The following is a 19,106-nucleotide window of genomic DNA, read 5'->3' as shown; positions in this document are numbered from 1 at the left end:
TTATGATGATATAAAAAATACATTGGAAAATTTTGGTGTCGTCAATTAGAGTGGTAATACCAACTAAATTTTTTTTCTCCTGAAATCATTTGCTAATGATGGCAGACTTTTGGGGATAATGTCATATGCTTATAAAATGAAAAATCGACAGCAAAAGGACGAGAGAGATAAAGAAAGAAAACTGATTTATATTCTTATGATTCCGAATCCTGAGGGAGCTGGAAAACTCAAACAAAGGTCTAAAATAATGTCTACAATCGAATTCAACAATGGTCCATGGGCTCAAATTCGTCCATTGTCCATGAAAATGTGAAAATGAAGAATCTCTGTCCAACTCAAAATTCAACTTGCACCACATGGCTAGCTATAGCTAAGTCGTCTACTCCTTCCATTCACTTTCACAACAAAAACGGACCGTAATTTTTAAACTTTTTTTTAAGGTGTCGCAGTCAGTACCGTAAAAGATCAACACCGCACCCAATCCCTTCCAATTTAAGGAGGATAAAACACAAAATGAGACTATACATCCATGTAGAGAGAGAAAGAAAGAGAGTGCTATATGGAAACGGTGGTTTAAATACTTAAATGGTAGCATTTATGGATTGAAGAAAGTGGACCCACATTTGCATTTCCATCCTTCAGGCTCATAATTGGTGTACTGAATCCCCAGTTTATCCGTCGTTGCTGGGATTTGAGTGGCAACACATGGCCTGCACCCTCCGCACTTGCGTTCGCAATTCGGTGGCCTCGATCCAAGTCTTCCCATCATTCTACTACTATACGATTCTTCTCGCTCATTACCTACTCCACCATTGCCGATTTCAACACCGCCCTGAAAAATTTATATAAATAGTACTTAAGTAACCCCAAGACACCATGGATTCCAGACTCGAAAATAACATAAAAAGAGATGAAACTTTTAATGATTAACCTGTTTAGACTCAAAGTTATGTGCCCCCGAGAACTCTGGAACAGTACCTGTTTGATCCAAAACAAGGAACTGACAAGTTAAGGTTAAAGAGAAGCTTTGGAAAAAAGGACCAAAGATTAGCAACCAAGGAACTCTGGAACAGTAGCTCTTTGATCCAAAACAAGGAACTTTTAAAGCTTCTTTTTTTTTTTATCCAGAAGATGTAAATCAGACAACTAAATGACAAACCTTGTTGATGAGGAACAAAATCATGAGATTCTAAAGACGTGGTTGATGATGCATGAATCCAGCTTGTAGTCTGCAGAATAGCAATGAGAAGACAGCACATTCTTTGCTTCATTTTCTCAAGAGATCCCCCAAAATGATGAGGAGATGATGATAGTCTCTATTCCAGACACTTGAGAGAGATGGGGGTATTTGAGGCAGTGCTCAGTTTTCAAGATGGCAAACTATTCAAAAATAAATTCAAAAAAAAAAAACTCACAAACAACAACATAGAAGTTATTAAATCTATCACTCCCAGATGTCTTGCTGAAGTGATCTTCCTTTACAGACAAGTTATATATTTCTCCTTCTTATAAATCAGATTGGCAGCTCCCTACACACCCTCTTAGCCTTTTTCTGATTTTTTTGTCCTTTCGAGGAAAAGAAAAGGTCAGTGCAAAATTCTTATTGCAGGTACATCTATTTAACCTTTTAATATATAGATTTGGTGTATATTATAGTAGACCAAAACAAACGAAATGGTACAATTACATTTTGACTTGCAGAATTTCGAAGTTTTAAGTTGGGTTAAATAAGCTATCCTCAAGTTTAAGTTTTAACAATTTTTTAATCTAATTTAGTGTCGAAATTTAGTGATTGCTCCCAATTTTAAGATATAATTTTTATCTAAATTAATTCTTAGTATTTTATTTAAAACCTTAAAATTTAGATCTTAATGTGAGAATAATTCTAAATTTAGGTTTTGATATAGGAACAAATGTTAAGTTCAATAATAAACTTAGACAAAAAACTTAAATCCAAATGTGAGAGTTATTATTGAGGTTAAACCCTAAATAGCGATTTAACTTCTTTTAAATTTAAATCTAAGTTAAATTATAATGTTAACAAAATTTTAAATAAAGTCTGATATTTTTAATTTTAAAATTTTTGTTAAATTACTAAAATCGAAAATATTTTTATTAAAATTTATGCACGAGAGTATAAATTCAAAACCTATTTAAAAATCCATTGTTTTCTATTTAATCTAATTATTGAAAATAAATAAGTTGTGATAAACCTAAAAGCAAAAAGCAATTATGGCTCCATTTGATTTTTTAAAAAATAGGTCACTTTTTGTTTTCTTGAAAGATAAAAATAAAATCGTTTGAAATTCAAAAACAATAGAGAATTGTTTAATTGTTTTCATAAAAAAATATTTCTATAATTGGAAGTCTTCATGTTTCTTTGTATTTTATCATTAAAAATAAATTACTACTGCTTTAATTTATCAAATTTAAAATAAAATAAAATACTTGAAAAATCAAATCGAGCCTAGTCATTTTCCTTTCAATTGGAGGATTTTTTTGTTCATTTCCATAATCAGAAGAGGGAAGGATCCAGAAGGAGACAAACAACCTCGAATATATAGAGGATGATTAACGCTATACCTGTCATAAACCAAAGCAACAGCCATACCCAAAAGGAAAAAAGCAAAGAAGGGCTATGAACAGATCAAGAAGCATTAAACAAAACATGGCAACAGGGGCGCAGAGTTCAAACACGATACCCAATGAAGCCAGCCTTACTCAAGCCGCGTAGACAACTATCACCTCTGATTGAATAGATTAGTCTTACATCATAAATCGGATTAAATGAACTATCATTTGAAATAAATTAAATAAGATAAAAATAATAGCTTGAGTATCAAATAGTAAAAACCGACGAGCGGAGAACCCACCGGCAACGGTGGACGTGATCCAATTCCCTTGCGTTGCCATCACTATGAAAACTTGGGCATAAGTAGGTTAAAAATAGAAATCCTTAGACTGCATGCCTACCGCCTAGACCGCAGAGTCTCGTATCTTTGAGACTGTTGTCCATTACTTCGATCGCTGATTCAACTACAGCAAAAACTTCAAATAAATAAAGAATAAAAAAGGTCTATTTGGAATGTAGACCGTAAAAATATTGCACAAAAATAAGGATAAGGATAAGCAGATGAAAAAATTTGGTTAAAAATTAAAACCTTAATAATTTATTCAAAGTAAACAATGGATAAAGTTTTAGAGTTAGAGACCACTAAAATAAACAGATGGAGTCGTCAATTTCAAATCAAGTTCCGTATACTGATCAAGGCATCAGGCGATTAAGTACTGCTAAAAGTTTTTAATTTGAATGATGGGATTGTCAATTTTTGCTTGCATTTTAGTGTTTATTGCTCTGCCGCCCGGACAGTAGAGCAAATGTCCCTAAACGTGTTTTAGTTCTAAATACCTCATCCCAACCTTTTAAAATTTAGAGATAAATATCAAAATTATATATATAAAATTTTAATTTAATTTAGTTTTATAATTTATTAACATAATTATTAATATAATAGTATTTTATATTTATATATTATATACATAAATAATTATATTTATATAATATAAAAAATGATATATATTTTAAATGTGTATGATTTAATTACAACTAAAATTAAAGTTTTAAGTATAAATTTGAACCATAATTAGAATTTCACATATATAGTTATACTGAATTAAATTTTATATATATAATTACATATTAAATAAAATTAATGTATAATTTTAAGATTTACCCTAAATTTTATTATTAAATGTTACAAAATTATTCTTAAATTAATTACTCTTTTAATAAAAATTTAGCAGTTCAAAACTTGAAATTTACTTTGAAATGATATGTGGTGATTAACGTGAAAATGATAACGTAGAAGAAGATGAATGTGGATTTTGATTAATGACTTAATTTTTTTAATTATTTCACAATGATTTTCTATCACTCAAGCCAACAATTCTCAATATAACAAATATAACAAAATATTAAAAAATACTGAAAATTTATGAAACTTATAGAAAAATAATGAAGATTTAAAAAATAAGAAAATAATAAAACACTAATTTTGAAAATATAAAAATAGAAAATTTTAGAATCAATTAGAAATTTTAATTAAAAATTAGTTTAAGTAAATGATTTGTCTTATTGATTGGTAAATTTGTAAAAGATTAAAAACTTAACACAAATATTGTTTATTTATTGTTCCACAAAGGACAGAGGCAACGAGCAATCGTACACTGATGTTTATTTATTTAAACAAGTAAATAAGGGTAAAAGTATGAGAATGGTGGATTTTCTATTGAAAAATAAGCAAATTAATTTTTATATATTTTAAAATGTATAAATTAATTTTTTGTTAAAATTTATTTATTAAATGATATGAAATATTAATTTAAATGATTAATTATTAATATGGTCTCTAAATTACATTTAACTTATTATTTTAATTTTTGTTAACTTTTGTTAACAATAATTGTAATTTTTAGAAAAATTTTAAAATAAATATAAATTATTTAAAAATATGTTAAGATATTTTTAAAAATACAATTCATAAGTAAAAATTCTAAAAATACAAAATATTTATGTAAATATTACAAAAAAATTCCAAATTTTATGAAAATTTCAAGTTGAAACCATAAACTATTGTGTTTTTACAAGACTATTTTTCTCCTATTTTATAAAACTTAGAAAAATAACAAAAATTTCAACTAAAAGTTTTGTTTACTCACTTTCAAGTTTCTCATAAATCTTTAATGTTCAACTTCATTTCACCATTCATGCTTTTAACTAAAAGGTACATAAAAAATCATTTAATTTTTACTTTCTTCTAGTTTAGTCAATACTCATTTCCACGTTCCTATGCTTTCGTATCTCTTGATGGTGTGCAATCACCGGTATAAATTTTTGATTACTCATTTTTGTATCTTGTTAGTTATTACAAACTTTCTCAATCGAATATTTTATTGTTTAATACCTAAGAAGCTTTGATCTTTAAGTTTTTGGGTTTAACAATTATTGGGTTTTGAGTAGGGACCTCATGGGTTTTGCAAAAAGACGATAGTTTTGGGGTTTCAACTCGAAATTTTGATAAAAGTTTTTAAATTTTTTGGTATAATTTTTACATGTATATTTTGATTTTTAGATTTTTTATTTTTAAAAATATTTTCATATATTTTTAACAATTTATATTTATTTTAATATTTAAAAAATTTTGAACAAAATATTTTTAAAAATATAGAATTACTGTTAAAGAAAATTTTTAAAAATAAAAAAATATTTTAGCTATAGTTTAAGGACCAAATTAATAATTAACCATTTCAATTAACGTTGCACATAATTATTTAATAGAAAAATTTGAAGAATGACTAATTTATCCATTTTTTCAGTAGAAGGGCCAAAATGTAATCTGCCTCAAGTACAAGGTTTTATTTTGTACTTTTACCTTAAATAAGTTATGCATTTAAATTTTAAAAATTAATTGTCAGTAAGTAGGTTGTAATTCATTTTAGCAGAGTCACGTAAGAGTTTTCCTTAAACATTAACTCTGTAATATGTACATAAAATTTAATTTCATTTGTTGAACAAAGGGGAGAGACAAAAGAGCAAGGATTAGCGATGATTGGTGGCTGACAGTTAAATCTGAAGCAAAGCCCTCCGGGAACGCCATCTCTTCATTTATTACTTTAGATCTGCAGTATTCAGCTGAGACCATCTTCACATTTCCAATAAATAAAGTGAAAGAAAATATATACCCTCTTTATCTGCAGATTCTACAGGCATGAGTTGAGAAGAGAACGTTGCACCAATGTGAGACATCACAAACAGAACATAAAAGGTTTATCAATAAAAAAATACGTAGTAACTTGATTCTAATGATTCAGTAAGCAGCAGAGAGGAAAAAAAACATGAAACAAAGGGGGCCATTCCTGCATGAAACTATACTGAAGAAAAACAATGGGATGACAAGTCACAGTAAAAAGGATACAAAGGCAAGAAACTGCATATGCATCATCATCTTTTTGATTGAAATGATCGTGGGCTAGAAGCATTCAAGCAAACAGTGTCGTACTCATACTAGTCACTGCCTGCTTTTCCACTGGTCCCTACGGCACATCGTAATGGCCTCCTCCACCCACCTGTATCTCTATCACTAACTTTGTCTAGCCCTACCAGCTAGAGAGAGATGGGAATTGAGAAAGTTTTTTACTGTCTGCCTAACGTTTTAGGGTTTACTCAATATATTAATGCACTTTCTTTATGTGTTTATCTTTTTTATTTTATATATATATATATATTGGAACTGGAATTCTTAGTTTTGATCTGATCAGTGATTTAGATTATTCACTGTGATCGTACCTTGCTTCCACGATCTTCTGCTTTTCTTTTTCTGCAAAAGGTAAGTTATGCATGTTGTAGCTGCTGTCTGTCCAGTGTCCACACACATCTATTTTTGTATGCAATAATATTTTATTTTACGTTGGCTTTGATATTTTTCCTCAAATCATATATATAGTTGGCAATTGGCATTAATAATAATAATAATGATTATACCTTCATATTTCAAAATGATTTATTAGCTTTCCATTAATTATTATAGTGAAAAAAATGAAGTAGGATTAAAATTTTCCTGGCTCGATTACACTGTTGGACAAAGAAAAAAAAAGTAAAGAATGAAAAAACATATTCTTTTTCCAGTCAACTTGTTTGTTCTCCTCGTTGATTTTCCAACTCTCCCGTCGGCACAAGTAGTGCCGTAGAGGAGGTGGCAAGTTATCATCGAGTCGTTGACCCAACTTATGGTCACCCGACCCAAGTCATGCAACCTAGTAGCCCATCTCCTTCAAGTGAACTGGCTTAGTTAGTTGTTGCAATGGGCCTTGGACTTGGCAGTCCCATGCCTGCTATCCTTGGGGAAAGATGGATCCTTGGACTGGGCCTTGGTGAAGGAATTGGGCCAAACTTCACGAACCCAGGAGTAACCCTTGGTGATAGGTTAACTTGTTCAAGTGCTTTTGACTGTAGATCAGTGGGGTAGTCGCGCACGCACCCGATGCGGGGTCCGAACCCTGTGGTCCACTTGCATGATAATCTCTTAGCGAACACTGGTGGTGTTGGCGCCTTGGTGCTGCTTCTCTTTTCATCACGGTGATGCTCATCAGTGCTTGTTTCCGCCCCCCTGATGCTGTCACCTTCATCACCAACATCAATTTTCTTGGTTTCATTAGAACCGACCACTGGTTCTGGTTTTGGTTCCTTAGCTGGGGCTTGCCCGTAAGAGTTATCATCATCAATAGCACACCTCTGTAATCAACAAAACATTGCAAATCCCATCAGCTAATGAATATTCACGTGATCTAATCTTAACTCGTAATTATGAAAATTAATTTACCTTAACATTAGTGAGATTCACATGATTTTCCTCAAGGAAGCTAATGAATTCCAAGAAATTCTCTTCCGTAGGTAGATAATGACCACTGTATGGCCATATGGCCTGAAAAAACAAGAAGAAGAAACACAAAAGTAAGTCTCAAAACACATTAAACCATAAACGAGCAAACGAAATCGCATTGTGTGAATGAATATGGTTTTGTACCTCAAGAACGCCATCACTAGCGACCAATCTTCCAGCTGCGGTAGTGGCACCACCGGCTAGAAAACTAGAATGTTGAAATTTACCCTTTTCCTTTCGACCCACATACAAGGACCTAGTTGTGCTAAGGACAAATATCCATTTGCATTCAGCAGTTGTATTTACTGGTAACCCACTTCCCCTAAAAACAAGCTTCCCATGGTCAACTATTACCTCATATCCTTCCCTTTCTTTCTGCAAATAATGAATGATAATCATGTAAGCAAACATTAAATTATTGAAACTGAAAATTCATTACATAACAGGCTGACAAATGAAAAAACGTACTGGTCCAAGATATGTGATGCATTGCTGTTGTAATTTTTTCCTTGGACATTTGTCAAGATTTACTTCTTTCCCATCTCCAACATCCAACCTTTTGAGAAAATAAATTACAATAGTCATCAGAAAACGTTAACAGGTTCCTCTTCTTTTTTTCTTTTTGACTTAGAGAGATGTGATGATGAATTCTCAAAGGCTGCTAAAGAATAAAATATAATAATTACCAGTAGAAGAAAGGCTGCGAGCTTTCACTTGAGAACCAAACGTCATAATACAGGTGTAAGTTATGCCCATACCGGTGTCTTGGATCAATCTGCCAAAAATGCATTGAATGGTCCGGTCATATATTCTGCAATATATTTATGTCGAGATAATTAACTGAAGGAACCAGCAAGGCAAAACTTACAGCTTCAAGCCAGTGCCGAAGGGCTAATTTCTGAGCTTTTTCATCCTTGGACAAACCCTTTCCCACCTGCAATTCAAAAGGAAGAAATATCATAAATATTGGTTAAACAAAGACATTAATTAAGCATTTACAACATGAACACGACTATGTTGTAAAAAAGACAGTACCTTAGCAGCTCTTGTCTTGGCTCTTGCCCATCGTGAAACAGCAGATTCAGGTTTTTCAACATCGAAGAACGAAACAGAACTTTGCTTAAGCTCTGCAAGGTCTAATACCTTCCACCATAGCTCCTCAATCACCACTGCACAATCCGCAAGGTTTCTTCGAGTCCGATAGCTTTTATACACTTTTTGAAGCTTAACAGCAGCCGCATCAAGCTCACTAACGGGTCTGGGTGAAAACAAAATCGTTGGTTCTGGCAGTGAAAGTGTAGGCATTGGTTTATGCATTAATCCATTCGAACCACTTGAAACTAATGGTTTCCTTTGGTCTTGAACCAGGTCCTTGAACGACAACGATTTCTCAAGCACTACGTTATTACGATCAGGTTTGCTTGTTTTCAATGTTGTTGAATTTTTCCTTGGAATCTTATTATCCAACCCAACAGCTGAGTTGGTGGTGGTGACGGTGTCCGAATCCGTTCTCTTGAAGCTATTTACTCTCACCGTCATCTCTCCATCTTTAGAACTCAGACCGACATTGTAAGTCAAATAGAAGAACCTGTGACTTAGAATTTGTTGCCAGGCTGAGAGTAACAAGGAAAGCGATAATCCCATAAGCCTTTTTTTTTTCCTTACAAGACAATATAATCCTCTACCTGCACAACATGATTTGTGAAACTAATTAAATTACAAGATAATACATGCACCCAAAAAAAATTATTAGCAACAAGTTTCACTTTGAAGAATTGATATGACCTTTCTTGTTTATGATTAAAAGAAAAAGATATGTTGAGGACCCAAAAACAAAGGATAAAGACATAAAGTTAAAAGCAAAGCACTCACGAGTTGCAACTGATTAACTCCAATAATTGAAGGGGAAAAAAACATAAACTGAGCATTTAAAACTCCATTAAATCATGAACCTCAGCTCACACAAATAAAAAAAAGAAGATCAGAATAATTACATGATAAATATAGTCTACCTGAATCCTTAATAAGACTTGAGATGTGTTCCTTTCGCTCTCTTTCTCAGAGAAATGAAATATCTAAAGAAAATATAAAACCCCTTGGAGTTGATAAAAATATTTGATTCCCAGAATCTGACTGCCTTCTCTCTTATATATGAGTAAAAGAGGAATGAAGTCAAACAAAACCTTCAAATACGTACCAATCCTACCAAATAAAATGGGCACGTCAGCCCTTGAAATCTCGAAACTCTAAACTGAGATGGGATTTAGAAAATAGATGGGTCTATTCAACGGTTTTTAAAAGTCTCGTGGGTTTGATGAATTCAAAGCTTTGAAACGTTGGATTTTTTTATGGAAAAAATTTGCAAAGGAGTACGATTTTAAAGGTCACTCCCTTTCCTTCCTGGAACCTAGAGATTGGAAAAACTTGAATTTGGAAATATTTATATTTTATAACAGATATAGGAATTACTAAGAGAGGAGAAATTGGTCAAGAAAAGTAAGCCGGGTAAAAAAAGAAAGTTCCCATGAAAAATACATGAAAACCATTTCAGGAAAATCTGAACACACTGGGATTTCTTTGTTGTCTGTGTGTGTGTTTAATGTCAGTCAACGAGTGTTTGGTCATACACGCGCCTTCCTTTTGCCTTGTGCTTCAAACTTTTTTTCTTTTTCCATTTTCTATCTCCACTGTACTCGTTGTTTGCCCATTGCTGCGGTCACCCATCACCTACGCATTCATTTTTCCCCACCACTTTTCTTGACTTCATTTTCTTGCCAGTCCCAAAGTTTTCCTCTGAAAGATGGCGTTTAAATTTACCAACTTTTTTTCATGTTTATTGAATTTGGGGAAAAATCATATTTTATATATTGTTACTTTTAAATTAAATATTGTTTGATTTTGGTTAATTATTAATTTTCATTAAAAATAAATATAATAAGTTATTTAACCTTTCAATTTTATAAAATAAATCATTTTAACTTTCCATTTAATTTTTACTTTTTTTTATTGTCAAACTTGTAATATTTATTAAATCATTCCAAAATATATAAAAATTTAGCTTTTATTTATCTACTAATATTGCATGCAGGCATATTATCACATCAATAATTAATTAATTTTTAAAAAAATTAAAAATTAAAAATTATTAAAAAGAATATTTTAATAATAAATTTCTTATTAAAGTTGGAGACTTGGAGTGCGAAATAAATTATAAAGGCTCAAAAATAATAATATTTTTATATCTTAACTAACATTAATGGGGCGATAATGTGATGTGATCATAGTTTTGGTGGGATTTAAACAAAATATATTTGAAATTTGGTATGTTAGAAAAATATGAAAATGAAATCATTTTTAAAATTACAATTGACAGTCCGACGAGCAAACAGATTATTCTCGTTGACTAAAGCAAGATTAATTAAAGCCTAAACAATAGGATAACAACTATCATGGCTGCTACGCAGTTTGCTTGTTAGAATGGATGATGTTCTTCCTTTTGCCGAAAATTTATGCGCATATCAATCATCTTTGAATACAAATATAAAATGCAAGTAAATGTAAAAATAAATTAAAATGATTACAAAGCTTTTTATTTAAAACGTAATAAATATTATTATAAGTTTATTTTATATTTTAGGTTAAATTATTAAAATAGTCATTTTTATTTACTTCAGGTTATATTTTAGTCATTTACTTTTGAAATGATACGTTTTAGTCACTTATGTTATATATTATAACATTTTAGTCACTGAGCTATTAATTGTTGTTAACGGTGTAACGGTAAATTGATGTGGCACGTTAAATCATCATTTCAAATAAAAATTCTAGTTTCATTTATACAATTGGTCCTTATATTTTTTTTCCTTTTATGTTCTTTTAACTTTCTTTTTTTTTGTTTATTTATTTTCCATTCTCTTCTGCTTCTCCCTCTATTTTCCTCTCTTCTCCATTTCTTTTAACGTAGTTTTTTCTATGTTTTTCATTTGTTAAAACTAGTCCTTATGCTTTTATTTTTTTAAAACAATTTAATTTTTTCGAGTGAGGCGAGCTTGTGGACTAGTTTTAACAAATGGAAAATATAGAAAAACGATGTTAATAGGAATGAAGAATGAAGGAAAACAAAGGGAGAAGCAGTAGAGAATGAAAAATAAAGAGAGAACAAAAAGAAAGTTAAAAAAACATAAAAGAAAAAAATTGCTCAAAATGAAAAAATATAAGGACCAATTGTAGAATTTAACCTAAAATTTTTGTTTGAAATGATTATTTAACGTGCCACGTCAGTATACTGTTACACCATTAACAACTCGGTGAGTAAAATGTTACAACATGATAACATAAGTGACTAAAATGTAACTTGAGGCATACAAACTATTTTAGTAGTTTACTCTATATTTTATGTAAAATTCATAAAAAAATAATTTTCAAATGTTGATTCAGTGTATAATAAGGGAAAAGGCAATGAAGAAAAGGTATGGCGTTAAGAAGACCGATTCACCTAAATAGACGGAGAGTCGAAAATGAATAAGAGGACAAGTTGATTGCTAGAAGAGAGAAATTACTCAGAGTAAGTTTAGGCCTCAAAAAGTTTTATCATTTATTCATTGTTGGGAAGATATTTATAGGAAAAGTCATCTTATCATGTAGTGGTTTAGTGTACGCGAGGTGCAGACATAGTGATCATATGCAATACAATGTTGTTGTTATTCTTTGGTGAGGCCCACTCATCGTTAGAGGCATGTTCACACTTAGAGAAGTGCTCGTATCTAAAAAACAAGTGCTTGATGAGGTATCTTATTGAGTGGGTAGTCAAGATTAGACCTCATCATGGGCTAGGTGGGCTACTCGCAGGCCAACTCGAAAAGTGTGAGTATTTGGGTAAAAATATAGGCCCAGATAAATGGGCTTGGACAGAAAATAAGGCATGCTTTCTAAATTGGTCGAGTTTCGGATAAGATTTTTTGGCACGAGCTCGACCAGAATTTGCTTCTTTTTTTTTTTATGTTGTTTTGTTACCATTTTGCTATTATATTGTTACTATTTTGTTGTTATTGTTTAGATATTATATAACTCTTATTTTATTGTTAATTTTGTTACTATCTTAGTGTTATTTAAGTAAATATTTTTTAATGTATTTTCAAATGGTTAGAAAATGTTTATTTTAATATTTTTAGTGTATTTGATGTATTATATTTTAAAATTATTTTTATAAAAACAATAATATAAAAATTAGTAGGTTCAATTTTATTATTTATGAATTTATTTCATGTTATATACTGAGAATTTAGACATGTGTTAGTATAGTAAACTATTAGAATTGATTTTTGAGATCCTTTTTACTCGTATATACTTTTAAGCTAGATCACTCACTCTTCTTTTTAAATGAGGTATTGACTAAACTTCATCATAAGTTAAAATCGAGTCAAGTTTAAGTCAGATCAATATAAAATTTTAGAGATTAAATAAAAAACGAACTTAAATTTTTACCTAAATCTAATCCATATAAAAAATATTAAACATGAGCTCAAAACCTCAGCCTCATCCCTGCACAACCTATTTTATTAATATATTTTTACATAATTATTTTTCCTTATCCGTAAACAAAATTAATTTTATAAGGCTAGAAAAACTCTTAAAAGCCAGTCAAAATCAAACTAAATGTAGTGGTCCAAAGTCAAGATCGCCTTTTAGTCTTTGAATTGATTGGGATTTGAACTCCACACTTTACCAATCACCGCATTGGGTATTAAACCATCCTTTTAAACTACCTTTTCTTTGCTTTTTTTCCTCTCGTCCTACTGTTCTTCTCCTTTTAGTATATATATTAGTTTTATTACATTTCAATTACTAATATATATTTACATGCAAATAAAATTATACTTACAATCCAAATTTTGTATAATATATAGCATAAAAAAAACATAAGGATTAATTAGAGTCAACAACATGATCTAATATATTTTAAATGAAATTTTACAAAATAAAAAAGAAGAAGTATTGAAATATTGGTACTATGATTTGATGTCAATAAGATTAAAATATTATTAGAAATTGTTGTAGCATCAATGAATTAAAATTAGGGATGTCAAAATTTTGACTATCATTTCTAACGCTGGCTTCATAGCTTATAGACTTTGACGCGTGTTAAATACAGCAAACTTGCAACACGTGTGCTTTTTTCACATTTACATGTGATTTTCATTTTAACCTTTGTAAACTAAATATATTATTTTGCTTTTTTTTTATCTTAATATTTAAAAATTTTCTTTTTTAAATAAAATATAAATTTTAACGATATTTGGAAAAATGACAGTTTCAATCAAAAAATTATTATAGCTTAGTGTTACCAAATCAATAGTCATCATTGAAGATCAATGTAAAGAGAGAAAACGTTACAGCTTAGTGTTATAAATGTAGTGAACAAGTGGCTATTAATTTGGGGCCATGGTAGAAGAATCTTCTGAAATATTTTTTAGTTTCGTATTATTTAATTTGAGAAACTGGTTCAATTACAATAATTGTGATTTTGAAGTATTATTTGTCTATTTTTCTTAGACATTATTCTCTCTTTATTATCAAACAAAATGTTACTTTCAGCTGAGGGTTTTTTCTACGTATGTAATAAAAAGAATAATTATGAAAATGAAGTATACTGTAGATTGTTTTGTAAATAATATTTTCGTCACCAATATATCTAGTGACATTAGTCTTGAAATTTGCCTAAATATGAAACATTCATTTCTTATAAAAAAATTATTTTTAAATCATGTCATTAGATTGTTAAACAACACAAAAAAAATTCTTTTAAATACTAAACAAATATAGTAAAAATATTTTTAAAAATTAAAGTGGTGCCGTAACATCGGTGGCAGCTAGTGTAATTAAAATCTTTAAATCAAGTTGTTGATTAGATTCCCACTTAATTTTTATATCCTTGTATTATTTATATAATAATCTACAGTATGTTTCCTTTTATAATTATTATTTTATTATTAAAGTAAAAAAAAAACCTTTCAGCTGAGTGAGAGAGGGGGGGCTTTAAGAAGCAGCCACGAAATTATTCTCGAGAAAAATGTAGCATCAAAAGACTAGACCAAAAATTGTGCGTCATCGATTAGGCCTTTTGCATTTTCTAAAGAAAAAAAAGAAAAAGAAAAAACAATACTGGGCCTTTTGCATAGACTAGGCGATGTTGAAATAACATGATTACATATTATAAAAAAACAGTAAAGTAATATAAAATGAGTTAATATTTGGTATTTATTTTATAAATAGTGTTAAAATTATTATTTTTTAATATTTTATTATATTCTTATAGTTTACTTTTCAATCTTTCGGATTGATTAATTTGCTATAAACAAATTTTCAGTTTGGAATTATTTATTATAAGATTCTTTGTGGATTTTTTAGTTTAATTATTTATAATAAATAAAAATTTTATTATTTTAATTTAGATATATATTTTATTGCAATAAAAAGCCTATTTCACAATCAAGTAAGTGGAAGAAATAGAAGTCCAACTTTGTCTCAAACATTTAGATTAAGTTTGAATTTTGAAGTTAGTATTATTGAGAGAATTTTATCTAAATACTATCTCAATTGAATAAAATTATATTGAAATTGTAAAATAGAAGAACACACGTGGATATTTAAAAGAAATCTAACTAAAATTTCAAGATATTTCAACTTAAATTTATAATGTACACTTCTCGTTAATTTATTTAAAAATTAAAATATATCAACAATTATAATGAGAATAATTAAAATTAAATTAAAACTACAAAAGTTTCATAACCTCAACCATTAAGTGAATATCTTATTCACATAACATTATCCATGGTCTTAAACATATTTGATTGGAATCTAATTACTCAATTCAAAATGATACACGTATTTAAATATTTATTATGTCAAATAATCCTATATATATATATTCTTTAGTGGATGCTAAGTACTAGTTGTATACATATAAATAATACTTGAAATTCTTAGTTTAAAATAGATAATTTATGCAATGGCTTAAAATTAAAATGTTCACTATTTCAGATATGACTGAATTTAAGTTGTATTAATCATATTTGTTATTTGAAATTTGTCTTGTTATTGTAGTTTAAAAAATTGAAATTAAACAAAAATTCTATTATGATTTTTTTTATCAGTGCTGTTTTAATACTGTGTTTTTATCGATAAATATTATAGTTTAGAATTATTGGTACAGTGATTACGAAACTGCACCTAGTACGAATAATTTTGTGATTTGTTGTTATTTAATTTAGTATTAAATGTGTTTTCTTCTGAATTTATTGTTATAAACCTAAAATGCTTTTTATTTGTTAGGTGAGTTTTGGGGCCGGGACTTTAATAACAACGGGAAGGGGACACGAAATTATGATTGGGGTTTTTAAATTTTGATTAAAATTAAATTAATCGATGGAATTAATTTAATTTAGTTAATTAATTTAGTTTGATTAGAAGTTAATTAAAAATATTTTAAAATTTTAATTAACAGTTAATTTAATTCAAATCAGATAATTAATTAAATTTAATAAATAATATTATATATTATATGTATTAGATTATTACTAGTTTTAGCGTACCTAAGTTATGGTACAATTTTTTGTAACATCAAGACTACACCAAGACTTTGTGTAAACCCTACTCTGACTGCTAAACAAATAGCCCACCAGCATAAACTATGATATGTTTAAGTATAATACAAAACAATATAAATATACAAGAGAATAATATTTAATATACTGTTATTAGAGTTTTAAGATTTTGCAAAATTAATATATTAATAGATGTTTTATAAAAGTACAGTAAATATTTTTAAAAATGAAACATCATAATTTTTAAAGATATTTGTAGAATAAAAAATTCATTGTCAAGTATCCCAAATATAATCCATATATGAACATATTAAGATTGAGTAATTATTTAACGATAGTCATAAATATCTTTAAACTACATAAGTAAATTCAAGCAGTGACAAATGTTCCGTTTAAATTTATTATTATACTCTATGAACCTGTTTATAAAATATATAAAAATCTCTATAAACAATGTATGAGATAATTCTTATTAGAATCATTTTCGAATTAGGGAAAGAGGGTTAACAAAGGGATAATGGGAGAGAGGGAAAAATCAAAGTAGGAGGAAGGATGGATGAAGAGAGAATCACAGTAGGGGGAAGGATGGTGGGGAAGCGGGAGAGGGATGGGAGAGTAGTGATAGGAGGATGGAAAATGATAGCTCCGTTAAGTCTGTAATGGAAAAAGGTTAGTGGAGACTGTTTTGTTATTTTTTAAAAGTTAAGTGACTGTTTTATCAATAACCTCAAAATTGAGTAACTATTAGTACAATTTACCCTAAAATATTTTAGTAGTTGGAATGTTCCAGATAGCCGCCTCCGCGGGAGTGTTAGCTGATAAACAAAAGCTGCTTTAAGATTTTGTTTTAATAAAAAAAAGAGAAACATTGAATAGTTGCCACTATCTCAAACATAACATTCAAATCATGAGGCAATAAAAATGAAAAGACGAAATTTGAGTTCCTTTTTTGGTTATTATTTAATGTTGACCCAATCAATATGAATAGTGAACTTATTGATTTAACAATGTAAGCCAGGGTTTCATACCAAACTAAAAATTATACATTCATGATTTTATTTCACTCATTGAAAGATTATTCATCCAACTCCTATAGAGTAAGATTTCGTTACTACTAGAAATGCAGTTTAATAAATAAAGAACAAAGTAGAAAATATTTAAACATTATTATAAAACTCTGTAAATGTTTTCACAAGTAATTCTCCTTTCATATCCAGACATTTGGAAACCATAAAAGTAGTAATTTAAGCATCGGAAAATAAATCTATGACTATACCCATATCCCCGATGATTACAAGTTGCTGAAGTCAAACAATCCCCAAAGCCCAGAATTAAAAAGGGCCTTACAGTAATGATTGAAAACATCCTCACTCACACCATCCACCGGTCCAATGCTCTCTTTCAATTCAAAGTTAATCAATTTTAACACAGACAATGATTTACGAGAAACATGTACCATTTGAAAAATGAATTTAGTGAATTAGGCCGGTTTAGAGAGAAACTGAAAACACCTCTTTTAGAAAGTGTTTCTATCCCATTTTACCTGAAAATACTTTCTGCAGAGGGAGTTTTCAACTTCTCTCTCCTGCCACATCAACATAACCATTTTATTTTATTTTCTTTTTAATTTAATTTAAATTTTTTAATAGTTGGATTCCAACTGAAGCATGAGACTTAATAATTTAAAATTTGTTCAAAAACATATATTTGATTGCTTATATCACCCTAGTTCAACCCTTTATTTTTATTATTTTAGTTTTATAAAATATTTTTAGTGAAAATAATGACAATATTTTTTATTTTCTAAATTTTACATATTTTATTTTTTATAAATTATTTTAAAATTTTCAATCAAACACGTCTTCTTTTATATTTTTCATTTTCTAAAGAGATGAATTTTTTTTTGGTTGAAAACTTGAAATATCTCTAATTTTTTCAAAATTGTTCTATTACTTTGAATTAAACTTCATAAGCTTAAGTATTTTTTTCCCAAAATCAACTTAAATATTTTGAACTTATTTTTTAAAAATATCTCTTTTCTTATAATAATAAAAAAGAATATATCTTACATCATGAAATATAATAATTAAAAAATAACATCTAATTTAGAATTCAAATCCTAATAACTTTAGTCAAATTTTATGCTAAAAGTATCCATAAACCTATTTAGATTGCAGGTTAATTTTTCTAAATAAAAATTATATCAACCTTGAATCTAATCTATTCAAATGATTTGATTAAAAATGGGATAAATGATAAATTTATACATCAACTTCATATCAATGTGCAATTTGATAATGAACTTTAATTTGGAACAGTTATACTTGTTAAACTTGATTTGGGGTTTATATACATATATGAAACATTAATTTTGATTCAATTGTGCACGTCTAAAGAAAAAAATAACTACGTTTATTTTCATATTGGATTAATATATTATTTGTGTATACAATATATCAACTAAAATGATGCTAATTCAAAAACGGTGTTAGTGATTTGTGAAAACTGAGTCAAATCATAGTTTATTTATAATTTTGACATTTATCCCTTTAAAAATTAATAAAAATTTTAAATTAAAAAATAAGCTAAAATGATTATGTGGCAAAAGAGAGAAGTCGAAAATAAGCCTCTTGCAGGGAGTGTTTTCAGTTGATATAGGAAGGAGAGTGGATTATAGGGTCGCGAGATATTTGGGTAATTGTTCAGTTTTGAAGGTAGAGCACTGGGGGATTGGCTGAATCTTACGACAGATAGGTGTTTTCAAAAGGTCCTTATTCAAACTGATAGTATTGAAGCTATTAAAGCTATCATGAAAGATGATACGAGAATCTCCAATTCTATCATTATTAGAAGAATTCATGTAATACCCTGAAATTTTCTATAGAAAGATATTATCCTTGATATAAAAAAATAAGGAAATAAGTGATAAAAAGGAAAGTTTTGAGTTATGAAAACATTGGGAAGTAAATTATGATATCTTGATTCAGGAAATGACTAAATTATAAAAGTGTGAAAAGTTTTATTGTACAAGAGTAAATACTCAAAACTTGAGGGGTTAAAG

The 19,106-nt window shown here is 28.9% G+C and overlaps 2 protein-coding genes across 3 annotated transcripts; both read right to left on the bottom strand.

The window, feature by feature from the left end:
* Positions 1–178: 178 nt before the first annotated feature.
* On the bottom strand, positions 179–1,587 carry LOC108485966 (EPIDERMAL PATTERNING FACTOR-like protein 5). The gene is made up of 3 exons (XM_017789802.2): positions 1,160–1,587; positions 932–978; positions 179–832 (listed from the first exon to the last, which is right to left on the bottom strand). The coding sequence occupies exons 1-3, from the start codon at positions 1,269–1,271 to the stop codon at positions 596–598; spliced, it is 396 nt and encodes a 131-aa protein (XP_017645291.1). The 5' UTR covers positions 1,272–1,587; the 3' UTR covers positions 179–595.
* Positions 1,588–6,548: 4,961 nt separating this feature from the next.
* On the bottom strand, positions 6,549–10,264 carry LOC108484685 (IQ domain-containing protein IQM1). 2 transcript variants are annotated; one of them, XM_017788568.2, is made up of 8 exons: positions 9,452–10,264; positions 8,475–9,124; positions 8,308–8,373; positions 8,126–8,214; positions 7,908–7,995; positions 7,584–7,814; positions 7,380–7,481; positions 6,549–7,291 (listed from the first exon to the last, which is right to left on the bottom strand). In XM_017788568.2, exons 2-8 carry the CDS (start codon positions 9,081–9,083, stop codon positions 6,845–6,847), a joined length of 1,632 nt encoding a protein of 543 aa, XP_017644057.1. In that variant the 5' UTR covers positions 9,084–9,124; positions 9,452–10,264; the 3' UTR covers positions 6,549–6,844. The 2 variants fall into 2 exon arrangements, with proteins under 2 accessions (XP_017644057.1, XP_052883656.1); XM_053027696.1 differs by lacking the exon at positions 9,452–10,264 and having other exon boundaries at positions 8,475–9,417.
* Positions 10,265–19,106: the final 8,842 nt, after the last annotated feature.

The sequence above is a fragment of the Gossypium arboreum genome, chromosome 5 (genome assembly GCF_025698485.1).
Source record: "Gossypium arboreum isolate Shixiya-1 chromosome 5, ASM2569848v2, whole genome shotgun sequence".
Classification (NCBI taxonomy): Eukaryota; Viridiplantae; Streptophyta; class Magnoliopsida; order Malvales; family Malvaceae; genus Gossypium; species Gossypium arboreum.
The sequence above is the reverse complement of the archived record's forward strand: the minus strand, read 5'-3'. Positions and strand labels throughout refer to the sequence as shown.

Excerpts from the sequence above, each read along its gene's own strand:
- LOC108484685 (XM_017788568.2), bottom strand. The coding sequence starts at position 9,083 with ATGGGATTATCGCTTTCCTTGTTACTCTCAGCCTGGCAACAAATTCTA. Across the intron at positions 7,482-7,583 it reads CTAGTGATGGCGTTCTTGAG|GCCATATGGCCATACAGTGG; the intron begins GTACAAAACCAT and ends TTGTTTTTTCAG. Across the intron at positions 7,292-7,379 it reads TGAATCTCACTAATGTTAAG|AGGTGTGCTATTGATGATGA; the intron begins GTAAATTAATTT and ends TGTTGATTACAG.
- LOC108485966 (XM_017789802.2), bottom strand. The coding sequence starts at position 1,271 with ATGAAGCAAAGAATGTGCTGTCTTCTCATTGCTATTCTGCAGACTACA. Across the intron at positions 979-1,159 it reads TTTTGTTCCTCATCAACAAG|GTACTGTTCCAGAGTTCTCG; the intron begins GTTTGTCATTTA and ends TGGATCAAACAG. Across the intron at positions 833-931 it reads ATAACTTTGAGTCTAAACAG|GGCGGTGTTGAAATCGGCAA; the intron begins GTTAATCATTAA and ends TAAATTTTTCAG.